Source organism: Astatotilapia calliptera, chromosome 12, assembly GCF_964374335.1.
Source record: "Astatotilapia calliptera chromosome 12, fAstCal68.1, whole genome shotgun sequence".
NCBI lineage: Eukaryota > Metazoa > Chordata > Actinopteri > Cichliformes > Cichlidae > Astatotilapia > Astatotilapia calliptera.
In genome coordinates, this window is record NC_137433.1 from 22,260,104 (window position 1) to 22,273,959 (window position 13,856).

A 13,856-nucleotide genomic window follows, 5' to 3' on the forward strand; every position below is an offset into this window, starting at 1 on the left:
GATGTAAAGGAGCATCTCTTGAAGCAGATGACCAGAGCAGCAGAAGACAACACTGTGTGCCACAGAAACATAAAAACATATTCCCTGATCTGATGACTCTGATTTCTGCTGTGACGTTTGGATCACAGGGTCGGAATTTGGATGGAGAATCCATCCGGCAATGGTTCAAGCTCTTGGTGGTGTGATGTTATGGGGGATATTTTCTCACCTTGAGCCCCTTAGTAATATATTACCATTATATGCTGGTCTTAATGGAGACCTGCAAAGGTCAATAATGATTAAGCTCAAGAAAAAACCTAAAACAGTGATGACACATTTACATTTTCAGGACAAAGCTTGATTGATTACGTTCACTGACTCATTTTCTTGTTTAATATTAGGCTAATAGAAACACACACACACACACACATATATATATATATATAGAAAGCTGTGCAAGTCATTCATGTAATTTAAATGAGTAATCACATGAGATCTGTTACGGGATGTGTAGTTTTTTTAAACCAGGGATTCCTTTGAGGAAACCCCCAGAAGAGAAAAAAACCTGAATCCTAAAGTTTTCTTATTCTCAAAGCTGCACGCAGAGGAAAATATTAAAAGCCTGATCTTTATCTCAGGAGTTCTAATAAAAGTGATCCTTGAAAGATGGACCACAGCATCTCATCAGAGCCTGCAGTCAACCAACGCCTCCTGCTGTCATGGATTTCCGTGCTGGTAAGCATCTTGAAGTGAGGCTGTGTGAAAGCAGGCTGCAGCTCGACTCGAGTTTTTTGGTCGGCAAACTTGTGCAATGTTGAAACTCTCCAGTGGTTACTGCAGCTCACCCCCTCTCTCTCTCTCTCTCTCTGTGTGTACATGTGAGTGTATTCAAATCTAATTAATCTCCTCTGTGTTCCCTTTCATGCTGCTGCTGCTGCCGCTGCAGTTTTTATCTTCTTCTGCCTGTTCTCTGTGCAAGCAAACTGCGGGACTGTTAGGAACAAAGCCTTGAACACCACCATCCAGGAGATTAGAGTGGAGATACGGAGCGTGCTGGAGCACTTGGTAAGACTTCTGATGCTTACAAAGATCATTAGATCATAAAGAAGGGAGACTGTGTGAAGAATTTGGTGTTTTTTAACTCAGTACTGTCTCAGGTAAAAGTTTCCACAGTTTACATGTGTTTTAAAGCAGCTTGAATGATAGTTTGTAAAAATTGACTCATCTTAATGGAAGCAGCTTCGGTCACACAGCCCAGTCAGATGTCAGAATCGACTGAGATTATGCTAAAAATATTAAAATGAAAATTTTAGATAATTTAACAAACACAATAAATAACAATAATTCTCATTTTTATTTTAGGTTTGTTCTTAGTTTGTGCACTGAAAGGCCCTAATAGAGATTAACAGGGACTAGGTGACATATCAGTAAATCAGTGAGCTGAAATTATTTGCCGACTTACCGACAGTGATGCGTAATCAGCATCTACAACTGCTTTTAAAATTAAGCAGAAATCTAAAAGTACATTTCTCAGCTTCCTTTTCTAAAGTAAACTGAAAGTTTTGGGGGGCTTTGGCAGCTGGTTTGGAAAAAATAAGGTGAAAATGTAAATTTGCACTTTAGGGAACAATGACAGCCTTTCAACCTTTCTGGCACTGAAGGTGATAAATTGACGGCTGTATTTGAACCGCCTGCAGCTTGTAACTCACTGATTTTCCTGCAGGATGTTCCCGGGGTGCTTCCCAACATCTCCTGCCACACCCTGAACTTTTCGGAGCTGGTCAGGCCAGAGCAGCAGCACCTCACCGCTCACCAGCTCTCGTCCTTCCACAGCCGCATAGCAGATGTGTTAACACTCACCCCAGAGCTGTCATCGCAGCTAAAGGCCATCCGCCAGTCCATGCAGGATGCCGAAAAGCTCTGGACCGGCATGACGGTCTCCCAGACCTACAGTCCACTCTCCTTCAAGGACTTGGATGCCTATGTGTACACCAAGTGCTTGCTGGAGCTTGTGGACAAATGGCTCGGCAAAGCGAAGTTTTGATTTCACTGATTTGTCGGCTGCTAATGTTCTAATTTATTTAAAATATTTATTGAAATCTGATATCCTGGTTGTATTTATTTATTAATAACCAAATTATTTTTTATTAAAGATAAAGGGAAAAGAACTCCAAGTTTTCATTTTTGTTGTATTTATTGTGATTCTGAATACTCTACATCAACCAGAAACAGCAAACAAATGTTGGATAAAAACTTTGCTTCATATTTTTTTTAAAAACCCACGCACATTCTTGTGACTTTAAATCTTTAAAACCAATTGAAATTTAAATACAAGTTATAACGCACATTGATCCAAATACTGTCCCCTGTATCTCAGGGTCTTGTTCATGAGTGAGGGGAGCAAGAGCACAGTAGACGTATTGGTGCTGCGGCTGCAGTGATGTGGACACTGTACCAGTCTGCCGTAGTACCTAGAGAGAGCTGACCGTGAAAAAGCTCTCAATTTACCAGTCGATCTATGTCACCACCCTCACAAGCTGTGGGTACTGATCAAAAGAATGAGATCGCTGATACAAGTAGCAGAAATGACCTTTCTCTGAAGGGTGGATGGCCTCTCCCCTATAGATAGAACGAGGAATATAATCATTAAGAAGGGCTCAGAGCCACTACTCCTCCACAATGAAAGGAGCCAGGTGAGGAGGTTCGGGCATATGAAAAGGATGCTGCCTGGGTGAGGTATTCCGGGCATGTCCCACCGGCAGGAGGCCCCAGGGAGACCCAGGTCACCCTGGAGAGATTATATCTCTCTGCTGGCCTGAAAACATCTTGGCGTTTCCCTGGAAAATCTAGAGGAGGAAGATGGGAAGAGGGAAGTCTGGGCTTCTCTGCTTAGGCTGCTGCCTCTGTAACCCGGTCCCGGATAAGAAAGTGAATTGATGGATGATTAAAAATAATAAAAATAGTTATTACACTCTTTAAGAACTGAGGGGAAATTCCATTGACAAAGTACACTACACAGGTACCTGAATACAGCAAAATAAAAACAAAAGCCCAGTCCACAGAGTTACAGCACAGTCCAGTCCTTGTAACTGTCCAGCAGGCTGTTTCCTGATCTCTTCTCATTCTCAAACAGCAGCCAGACCCACAGGAAATGAGCTGTCCTTCTTCTGCACAGTTCCCGTCTGATATCACTTCCTATGAGCTCCACAAGACTCCAGCATCTGCCCAGTGTATTGTGCAGATGTAATCAGCTGTCAGCCTGTAGTTCCACATTACAGCCACCAAGTGGCCCTAAGCCACCAGCTTCCAGCTGCAGGCTGACTTATCCAGTCATCATTACTCAGTTTGGTCAGTTAACCACTCTTTTAGTCCAGCAAACAAGTCTGGCAGCACATTAGAAATGTACACAACACACTAAAAATCTTTATATTAAGACTAAAAGATCTAAAACAACCAAAGTCAAAGTTTTATATAAATACTTTTAGAAAGCACAGGTAGTTAAATATATTAAATGAAGTTAAATATTCTTCTGCCAGACAAATAAACAATAAGGATCAGCTTTCGATGTAATGATAGTTACTTTTATCTAAATATGATATTTTTTAAAAAGTAATTTTGCTTTTTCTTCTGCCAAGAGAGAGCAGTGCAACTTAGCCAAAGGACACAGACTGGAGCACGAATGATTAAAAATTAAATGTATTTTTAATTCACCCCTCAACAATACAGGGACTAACTACACATGGCTAACACTTAGATGGTGTCAGGATCTCATCTCTACTTTTGATATCTGATATGGTTCTGTTGGCTTCATCAGACCGTGGCCTCCAGCTCGCTCTGGAGCAGTCACAGCCGAGTGAGAAACGGTGTGAATGAGAATTAGCACCTCCAAGTCTGAGGCCACGGTCCTCAGCCAGAAAAGGGTGGACTGCCCACTCCAAGTCAGGGACGAGTAACTGCCCCAAGTGGAGGAGTTTAAGTATCTCAGGGTCTTGTTCACGAGTGTGGGGATGTCAAATGCTTGAACCACCTCAACTGGTTCCTTTCGATGTAGAGGAGTAGTGGCTTTACTCTGAGCCCCTGCCAGATGGCCAAACTCCTCACCCTATATATATCTATAAGGGAAGGGCTAACCACCCTTGGGACCCAACTTATTGCTGGCTATGCAGACCAAGCTCTTGCAACAATTGTATAGGGATCGAATGGCCCGTAGCAATGGGTCAGAGACCCCATACATGCCTTCTCCAAGTCCACAAAACACATGCAGACTGGTTGGGCAAACTCACATGCACCCTTAAGTATCCTCAAGAGGTTAAAAAGTTTATCCAGTGTTCCACAACCAGGACAAAAACCGCATTGTTCCTCCTGAATCGGCTGCCTCCGAAGTCCCACAGGCTAACCCAGCCCGATAGGACTTGAGTGGTGAAGTCTCCCAATAAGACGACAGGTGGAGTCGTCAGGTGGAGCACCCACTACTCTGAACTGTCATTCAGCGCATGGGTCCAGGGAACAAATCCTTGCGTCCACCAGGAAAAACTCCAATGTAAGGGAGCAAGCTGAGGGGACACTAAGATAAGACACCCACCCCAGCCTGCCACCTGTCACCAAGGGCAACTCCAGGCTGAGACAGAGATCAGCCCCTCTCCAGGAGACTGGTTCCGGAGCCCAAACCGTGTATTGAGGTGAGCCCGACTATATTTAGCCAGTACCTCTCAACCTCACACATTAGCTCAGGCTCCTTCCCTTCCCTTCCCTTTGAAGCAGATGGCCTACATAAGCAGAAGACTGTACTGTGTGCCAGTCCTGTCAGCTGCGAACAGGAAACTTAGGCAACAATTCATACAGGCTCACCAAAACTGGACAATAGGAGACTGGAAAAAACGCTGGTCTGATGAGTCTTGAGTTGCAGGATCCAGATGGTAGGGTCAGGATTTGGTGGATTCATCCTGCTTTGTATCTGGCTTTTGGTGATGTGATGATGTGGGGATAGGTTCTTGCCACAATTTGGGCCTCTTAGTAGCAGCTGAGAATCATACGCTGGCCTTAAAGGACAATGGTAAAGGTCAAAGATAGAAAAAAAATTGCATTCTAGCTAACCCTGAAACAGTTTTGGCATTTTTTTTAAAGAGTTACTTATTTGATTTTACATGAGAGATCACAGGAAATAAGATTAAACGAGGGTAAAGCACAAAGGTACCCACCTTTAATTCTTGTTTGTACACTTTTCTTGTTTTGTCCAGTTATTACAGATTTAATCTGTTTTGGTTGACTACCTGTTACGGGAAGTGTCGATGTTTTGTGTTTTCTTTTGAAGAAATTTCTTTACAAAGGAAAGCCCTAGCAGAAAAACACTGACTCCTAAAATTCTTGCTCTGAAAGCCACACCCAAAGGAAAAGAATGATCTTTCTCGGAAAAGCCTCAATAAAAGTGGTCCTTGGAATGTCAGTGGTTCGATCGCTGACATCCACAACTCTGAAAGACATTGAACCCCAACGTAATCCATCAGATGCTCCCAACCATCACATATGTGAATGTAGAAAAAATGACTTGTGTTGGTGTGAGTGAGACTCTTGTAGTAAGAAAGCACTATGAGTCTTTAAAAAGAGCAATTTAGTATCTCTATGCCTATTCAGCCAATCACATGTAGTGTATTTAGGTGACGATGATAATAATGAAGTTTAAATTGAATATCAGAAGGGAAAAGAAACATCATTTGAGTGACTCTGGTTGTTGGTGCCAGATTTCACAAACTGCTGATCAGACATATCCATCTCTGGGGTTTATACAGGATGGCCCAACATAGAGAAAACACCCTGTCAGGATCAGTTCTCTGGGTGAAAATCGCTTGTTGATGTCAGAGATCAGAGGAAAATAGACTGCATTGAGCTCATAGGTAGGCAACTCAAATAACAATGTGTTACCAGCAAGGGATGTAAAGGAGCATCTCTTGAAGCAGATGACCAGAGCAGCAGAAGACAACACTGTGTGCCACAGAAACATAAAAACATATTCCCTGATCTGATGACTCTGATTTCTGCTGTGACGTTTGGATCACAGGGTCGGAATTTGGATGGAGAATCCATCCGGCAATGGTTCAAGCTCTTGGTGGTGTGATGTTATGGGGGATATTTTCTCACCTTGAGCCCCTTAGTAATATATTACCATTATATGCTGGTCTTAATGGAGACCTGCAAAGGTCAATAATGATTAAGCTCAAGAAAAAACCTAAAACAGTGATGACACATTTACATTTTCAGGACAAAGCTTGATTGATTACGTTCACTGACTCATTTTCTTGTTTAATATTAGGCTAATAGAATCACATGAGATCTGTTACGGGATGTGTAGTTTTTTTAAACCAGGGATTCCTTTGAGGAAACCCCCAGAAGAGAAAAAAACCTGAATCCTAAAGTTTTCTTATTCTCAAAGCTGCACGCAGAGGAAAATATTAAAAGCCTGATCTTTATCTCAGGAGTTCTAATAAAAGTGATCCTTGAAAGATGGACCACAGCATCTCATCAGAGCCTGCAGTCAACCAACGCCTCCTGCTGTCGTGAATTTCCGTGCTGGTAAGCATCCTGAAGTGAGGCTGTGTCATTTGAAAGCAGGCTGCAGCTCGACTCGAGTTTTTGGTCGGCAAACTTGCTCAGTGTAATCAATCTAATTAATCTCCACTGTGTTCCCTTTCATGCTGCTGCTGCAGTCCTTATCTTCTTCTGCCTGCTGGCTGTGAAAGCAAACTGTGAGGCTGTTGGAAACAGGGCAGCCGAGCGTGCCTTGAATGCCAGCATCCGGATGATTAGGGTGAAGATACGTAGCGCGCTGGAGCACTTGGTAAGGCTTCTGATGCTTACAAAGATCATTAGTATTACATAATGAGGGAAGAATTTAGACTTTATAAAAGAAACTGATGTTTTTAACTTGATTCTGTCTCTGCTGAAACTAAACTGAGCTGGTAAACGGTGTTATAGGTAGTCCACCACTGGTTTAGTAAATTAAAGCTTTTATAGTCATATCAGGTTATTTGAGGTGCATACACTGGTATTAGGATGTTACAAGCAATACCAGTTGTAGGCTGTGCTCCCTTGATTATATGGACATGAGGAGCTGGTGACACCACAGACCATGAGTGTATGTTGATGCTTTAAAGGCATTATCAAGACTTTTGCTCTATTTTTAGCAGCTGGTTTTAAAAAAAATGTAAACATAACTTTACATTAGAAAACAAAGAAAGGCATAATAAACTCTTCCTGGGACTGAAAGTGATGAATTAAGAGCTGTATTTGAACCGTCTGTCAGTTTCAAATTCTTCTGTGGATCATTTGCATGCGTTTGTGTTACAAAAATAACAACACATCATCATCAGTTTCACACAAACAGCGATGAGTAGTTACTGAGTTGTATGTTCATGGATTCTCCTGCAGGATGCTTTTGGACTGCTTCCCAACATCACCTGCTTCACCCTGAACATTTCAGAGCTGATCAAGCCGGAGCAGCGGCACCTCACCGCTCACCAGCTAAGCTCCTTCGAGTGCTACATGGCAAAGGTGTCAAAGTTCACCCCGGAGCTGTCGTCACAGCTGCACTACATCTGCCAGATCATACGTGATGTGGTGCATCTCTGGACCGGCAATACGGTCTCCCACACATGCAGACTACCCTCCTTCAAGCAGGACTTGGACAGCTATGTGTACACCAAGTGCTTGCTGGAGCTTGTGGACGAATGGCTCGGCAAAGCTACGTTTAGAATTCACTGATTGGTCGGCTACTAATGTTCTCTTTTATTGAAAATATTTAGTTAAATCTGATACCTGGTCATGGATTCTATTGAGCAAATGTTTTGTATTGAAATTAAAGTGATGAGAAGACAAAGTTTTCAGTTTTGTTGTATTTATTGTGATTCTGAATCATTTAAGGCATTTTCCATCATGTTACATGTAGACATTTGGGAAGAGCACAAAGAAACAGTCGTATCCAGCATAAGAAAATATCTTTTCTTCATAAAACCAACAATACAATACTAAATGTTGGGAGTCGAACATAAGCAGATCCAATCTGCGTCATCCTGTACATCATCCAAAACAAATCCACACAAAGAAACACAAAAGTAAAGATCACTAGAGAGAGAGAAGGAAAGAAAACGGTGTAATACAGGAGAGAAACGGCACAGAGACATCATCAAAAGAGGAGAAACAACTACAAAACTATTTAAAGAGAAAGCCTAGCTGCATTCAGAGGTGCATCTTCATCATCAAATAGTAGTAAATCATATCTGAACTCTATATATTTGACTCGCAACACCAAACTGTTCATTTAAGTGTTCATCACTGCATTCTCCATTTTTTGTGAACTGAGCAGCCTACAGAGGAACACAAGAGCACAACTTCCCCTATAAAAGACTCGTGCAATCCAATCATAAATAAAAAAAAGAAAAGAACTGCACACACAAAAAGCTGCACATTCATCTATTAAACATGGTGCGTTGTGCTACTGTAAACTCAGTTGTTCTGCACAATAAAAGAAAAAAAAAAACAAACTCACAACATCTGCCTGAGGAGTGCTGAACCACAAAAGAAGATAGAGACGAATCCGCTGGCAAAGATCACATGCAGGCACACTTTGACCTCAAGGCTGCCAGCTGCACTCACAGTGTCTAACCCTCAAGCTCTCCACAAAGCAGAGTACTCCATAAAAACATTATGCCAGTAACACAACAGACTGAGAATACTCTTGGATATGGCTTTGGGTGTGTTTCTTTGCGCTTCCTCCAATGCATTGCTTTTTATCTGTGTTTGCTTTGAACACGTGTACCCGTGAGAAGGAAAGAAACAGCATATAAGTGAAACCTGTACCCTTACAGACAGTACGTGTTCCTGCTGAGAAGGATCCTGGCTCGACTTGTTCTTAGATGATTAGCGTAGCCCTGAGTGATCAGTAAAGAACCAGAAAGACCCCTACCGCACACTGAAGATCCTGTAACACTGTAGATGCAGGAATATACAGTAGTGTATGCAAAATCTGTACTGCTAGTTCAGTTACGCGTCTTGTGGGCGCTGACAGTAATGTTGCGGCATCGTGCTGCGGCCTGCAACGTTCATCCTTGTGTTGTTTGCAGGTGAGCTCAGTAGAAATGGGCAGAGCAGGGACGGAAAAAAACTGCTATGAACAAGATAATATTCACCTGAGTAAACAAGGGACGGTGAACAGAACAGGACAGGCAAATTCCAACATATAAGTATTCAACTTTAATATATTTCAATCTCCTCAATGGGAGGCGTTTGAACCTCCAAATAAAATAAATTGTACTTCTAGCTAGATTAAAAAAACCAAAACAAAACAAAAAACATCTGATAATCTTGTGAAAGGAAAGAAATGATGTCCTTATACTGCATAAGAGAACAAACTTCACATTCAGCATTTCCCTTTTTGAAACACAATCTTGCGACTTAACATTTTTTAAATGTAACTTAAATTTAAATACAAGTTGTTGCTTTCAAGACATAAAAACAACATGGGCCAGCTTCTAATACACTAAAAGAGGAAAATCATCTGAAAGTTAAAGATAGTCATAGTTACTTCTATTTAAATATGATTAAAAAGTCATTTTTGCACTCATTTTGTTTGGTGCACCATGTGTCTCGTTCCCAAAAGTCAAACATAGTCTCTTTTCTGGGATTTGTGGAAGACTGAGCTTGCTGAAAGGCTACAAGGCAAACCAGTGATATGTTATGATGGTTAAAAAAAAAAGTTCAGGTGGCTTCTGGGTCACTTCCAGGAGGAATCTAAGAGTTTGTTTGTGTTACGGCCTGGATGGCTTCTTCAGGGAGCACGGATGGATCGCTGAGAATGGACGTGGTAGTGCACAGCTGGCGAAGAGTACTTAGGACCACTGAAAAACAAGCCCAAATGAATTGCATTAAAACAAATGGTTGATATTTGCACAAACAGATGCCCGTGTGCTTTCCATTTAGAGCCGCATGTAGTTTGCTCTGATTTAATCTGAGTTTTGGTTGACTGCATGACCTGGTCAAATTCAAATCAAGCATCAGCATAAAGAAGGTGATTTTAAGTCACTTTGAATGTGACATGGTCATTGGTGCCACACTAACTGGTGTTAATATCACAAAAACCGCTGGGATTTGCCTCTAACCAACCATCTCATACAGAGAACAAACTATAAAATACTACAGAGAGTGAGCGGCTTGTTGATGCCAGAGGTCAGAAGAGAATGACCAATCTGCTGTGAGCTGATTGAAAAGCAAAAGTAATTTATACAGCCACTGGTTATAGCCGATGTATGCAGCACTTTTGAAGCAGATGAACTCCAGCAGCAGAAGATCATATGTAGTGCCACTTCTGTCAGCTAACAGGAAACTGAGGCTACAGTTCACAAAGACTCTCACAAAAACTGGAGAAAAATGTTGCCTGGCGTGATGCATCTTGATTTCTGCTGCAGTATTTTTACAGTAGGGTCAGAATTTGGTACAAACAACAAGAAAACCAGCTTCATGTCCTGCCTTGCTCCAATGGATCAGTTGTGATCTAATGATGGGGATGTTGTAGACATATTCTTGGCACACTTTGGGCCCCTTACTACCATTTGAGCATCATTTAAACTTCTCAGCCTCCATTAGTATCGTTGCTGACTATGTCTACCTGTAGGGGATGTTTCTCATGGCATGTAGACTCTGAAATGATATATACTGGTATACACTATATACTTGTACTACAGTGCTTTATATTTTAGGGAGTGCCCACGTTAAGCAGTCGAAACATACACAAATTATTTGTGACCAGTATACTTAGGTCAGGTTTGTGACATATTGGTAGATTATAGCTTTGACAGCCCAAACTGAAGTCTGAAGTTACCATAAATTAGTGAAATTGATAACTTTGGCATTACAACTCCTTTAAAGCCATAAAAATATCAAGGAGGACTAATTGCATTTTGCTGCAAAGCTGGCATAACAACCATGATCCTGACGCTTTAACCTGACCTTGGCCATAAAGCTGTCAAAATGAGCTATAAAGATGATGGACGATGAGGTCTGGGAAAGTTGTGTAAACTGACACATTGATCAAAGTAAGACATGAATAAATACATCTAATGTGTAACTGTTTTTAAAGAGAATGATTTCACACAAATTGGGAAAAATTTAATCAAAGTGGAAATTAAAGTCAAATTTTGGGAGCTTACATAACAAAAAGAGGAGAAGCCGTAGATGCCTCTCAATATAAAGGAGCCTCAGCCCTGACAAGTGTGGGTATGTTTGTCTTCATCTTTCATCTGTCTGTCTGCTGTTGGCACTTAAGGCGCTACACCCCGGGGATTGCTTTGCGTTGTCTTGCTGTTCTGTGTGTTGTGATGCTGTCATGCTGTTTATAAGACTGTTGTGACCTCTGTGTACCCATCTTCTTAAGACTGCTTCCAACAGCATAACACGCCATGTCACAAATCTCAAAAAGTTGCCTCTGTTCATCAGGACGTAGCATTTTTAGTGGAAGAAAATGCTATGTAATAATCAGATGCACTCATTGTAATTACAACAAAGTTACTGTGATTACCCCTCAAGTGAGTTATCATATCGTTCAAAAACTGTGCTACAATGTTGAATTTCCTGTTGTGTCATGGTTGTGTGATTTCTGATTAAAAGGCAGGAATATACAGAGATGGTGAAAGATAGTCAAAGCTGTGCAGATGGAAGAAAGTCCCTTTGGGGTCAAAAATCATCCAAAAGTGCTGATCCACTTCTCTTGCAAACAGTAGGTGGAATGAAGACGTAAAGGACTTTTCCCCCCCACTTGTATGTCAGAGCATGTCGGTTATTTTACTTACTGGGTCTGAGTGCTGGAAGCGAGCAGTGACGATCCAGCCATTGCAGCGTGGTCTGACAAAGCTCTGCTCTGCTTGCTGTTGACACCATCCCATTGAAAGAATCAAAAAGAGGCTTGATAATGATGCTGAACTGAATGTATGACAGTCAAGGAGGAACTTTAAATCTGATTACACAACTTATCAAAATAGGCTTTAAATGTAAAAGGCCAAGAGGTATTAAAAATGCAGTGTGTGGTTTTGATACAGTTGAAGTCTTATTATCAACCCTACTACATTATTGACCTGGAGAGCAAAGGTAAATAAATACCTGAAGGTTTCCCTACTAGGATGCTAGGTTCTCTCTCACACACATACCGGTATATACATAATACAGGGTTATTAAGATAATAACAGAGATGGTGAAATACTGAGACAAACAAGCTGATCTACACTACAGCAGCAGTGATCAATGAGATGCTTGGCTACAAGTTGAACATCCACAAGGAGCAGTACCCTCCATTGGAGAAGGAGAGTGGTTAGCCAACTATCAGAACTGCAGGGAGGTACTTAAGAAGTACAGCGAGCTGTCCATACCTAACACTTTGGAAACTGCCAAGAAAAGACTCACAACTTTGGCCAGCTGCTTGAAGAGGTAAACCAGAGAGATAGAAGGCAGAGAATAAAGTAGCTGTTCTCCACAGAACCAGCCAAGGTGTACTTTCAGTGGCAAGGGAACAATATGAGAGCAGCACCACCAAGGCTGGAGACGGAACAATACTGGAAGAGCATATGGGTAGCAAAGCTCATTGGCTAATGAATTTAAGAGAAGACTAGAAGAATAGATTACAAGAAGGCCGATGACTCAATGTCCCACACTTGGATCCTGGAATGCCTAGAACTATACAAGATCAACAGGACCCTAAGAGCCTTCATCAGGAACTCAATGGGGATGCATCTGCATCGGCCTGAACCCCCTCAGTGAGATCATTGACAAGACTGGCTACTAGGGTTGGGTGATTGGACGAATATATCAACTATCGGTGATCGTTTTCACAAGGGCGATTTATTCATTTATTTGCCCATGAGCAAGTTTGCTAATGATGATGGAGCTAATAGAAGCAGTCAACAAAAAAAATAAAAATAAATAATAGCGCTGTTTTAACAGCACCCTCTTTTATTCGTGAGCAAATGCACCTTCCTCAGAGTGCGCCCAAATGCTTGTTGATGGAGATGGGTTTAGCGCGTTAAAATTTTTAATCATGTTAATTGTGATGACCGCATTAATGCTGCGCCAACACTGACAGCCCCAATTTTTCTGGGGAAATTAGTTCATCCATGTTTGGACTTCTTCTGTATTATAAACATGAAATCAGTCTGTGCATGATTACACGGAGGATATGTGCATGCGCGAATATATCGCCCATCATCGATTATTGGACTGACAATTGTCGGCTGGAAAATTTTTATATATCGCCCAAACCTACAGGCTACAAATACTGACTGTGGAATGGAGCAGTTTTCAGCCACCTCCTGTATGGATGACATCAAGCTGTATGCCGAGAGTGAACAAGACATCAATTCACTGATCCACACCACCAGGATATACAGCAGTGACATCGGAATGTTGTCCGGCCTGGAGAAAAGTAGTTTGATGATAACATAGAGAGGGAAGGTAGTAAGAACTGAGGGGGTAATAACACCTATGCCCTGCCTGTGATCAGACCCTGCTGGGATAATAAGCTGGCCAGAGGAGGAGATAGAAGCCACTGATATCAAGAAAAGGAAGCTCCTTACCATGCATGCATGCATGCAGGGTTTCACCTCATGTCCAGCATCCTGAGGCTGTATGCCAAGCAGAAGGAAGGAGGCTGGGGACTGGTGAGTGTCAGCACCACAGTCCAGGATGAGGCAACTAACATCCATGGCAAACAGAAGGAGACAGCTTATAATGACAGATGTAGCAGTTCCGAATGACAGCAACATCAGGAACACAAGAAACTTAAGAAATTCCAAGGGCTCAGAGAAGGGCGGGAAGATGTGGAGGGTGAAGGTTACAGTGGCCCA

The 13,856-nt window shown here is 41.9% G+C and overlaps 3 protein-coding genes across 4 annotated transcripts in view; 2 read left to right on the plus strand and 1 right to left on the minus strand.

Annotated features, from left to right (window-relative positions):
• Positions 1 to 590: 590 nt before the first annotated feature.
• On the plus strand, positions 591 to 2,154 carry LOC145432176 (uncharacterized). The gene is made up of 3 exons (XM_080308788.1): positions 591 to 714; positions 926 to 1,044; positions 1,703 to 2,154. The coding sequence occupies exons 1-3, from the start codon at positions 699 to 701 to the stop codon at positions 2,021 to 2,023; spliced, it is 456 nt and encodes a 151-aa protein (XP_080164914.1). The 5' UTR covers positions 591 to 698; the 3' UTR covers positions 2,024 to 2,154.
• Positions 2,155 to 6,598: 4,444 nt separating this feature from the next.
• On the plus strand, positions 6,599 to 7,849 carry LOC145432384 (uncharacterized). Its single transcript, XM_080309199.1, has 2 exons — positions 6,599 to 6,811; positions 7,402 to 7,849. Exons 1-2 carry the CDS (start codon positions 6,773 to 6,775, stop codon positions 7,732 to 7,734), a joined length of 372 nt encoding a protein of 123 aa, XP_080165325.1. The 5' UTR covers positions 6,599 to 6,772; the 3' UTR covers positions 7,735 to 7,849.
• A 1-nt stretch (position 7,850) lies between these two features.
• Positions 7,851 to 13,856, minus strand: part of mlxip (MLX interacting protein) — a 28,188-nt gene continuing 22,182 nt past the window's right edge. For both annotated transcript variants that reach the window (XM_026187134.2, XM_026187133.2), the window contains exons 16-17: positions 11,814 to 11,943; positions 7,851 to 9,866 (exon numbers count right to left, since the gene is read on the minus strand). In XM_026187134.2, coding sequence (XP_026042919.2) covers positions 9,760 to 9,866; positions 11,814 to 11,943 — 237 coding nt within the window. In that variant the 3' untranslated portion in view covers positions 7,851 to 9,759. The remainder of the gene's footprint in view (positions 9,867 to 11,813; positions 11,944 to 13,856) is intronic.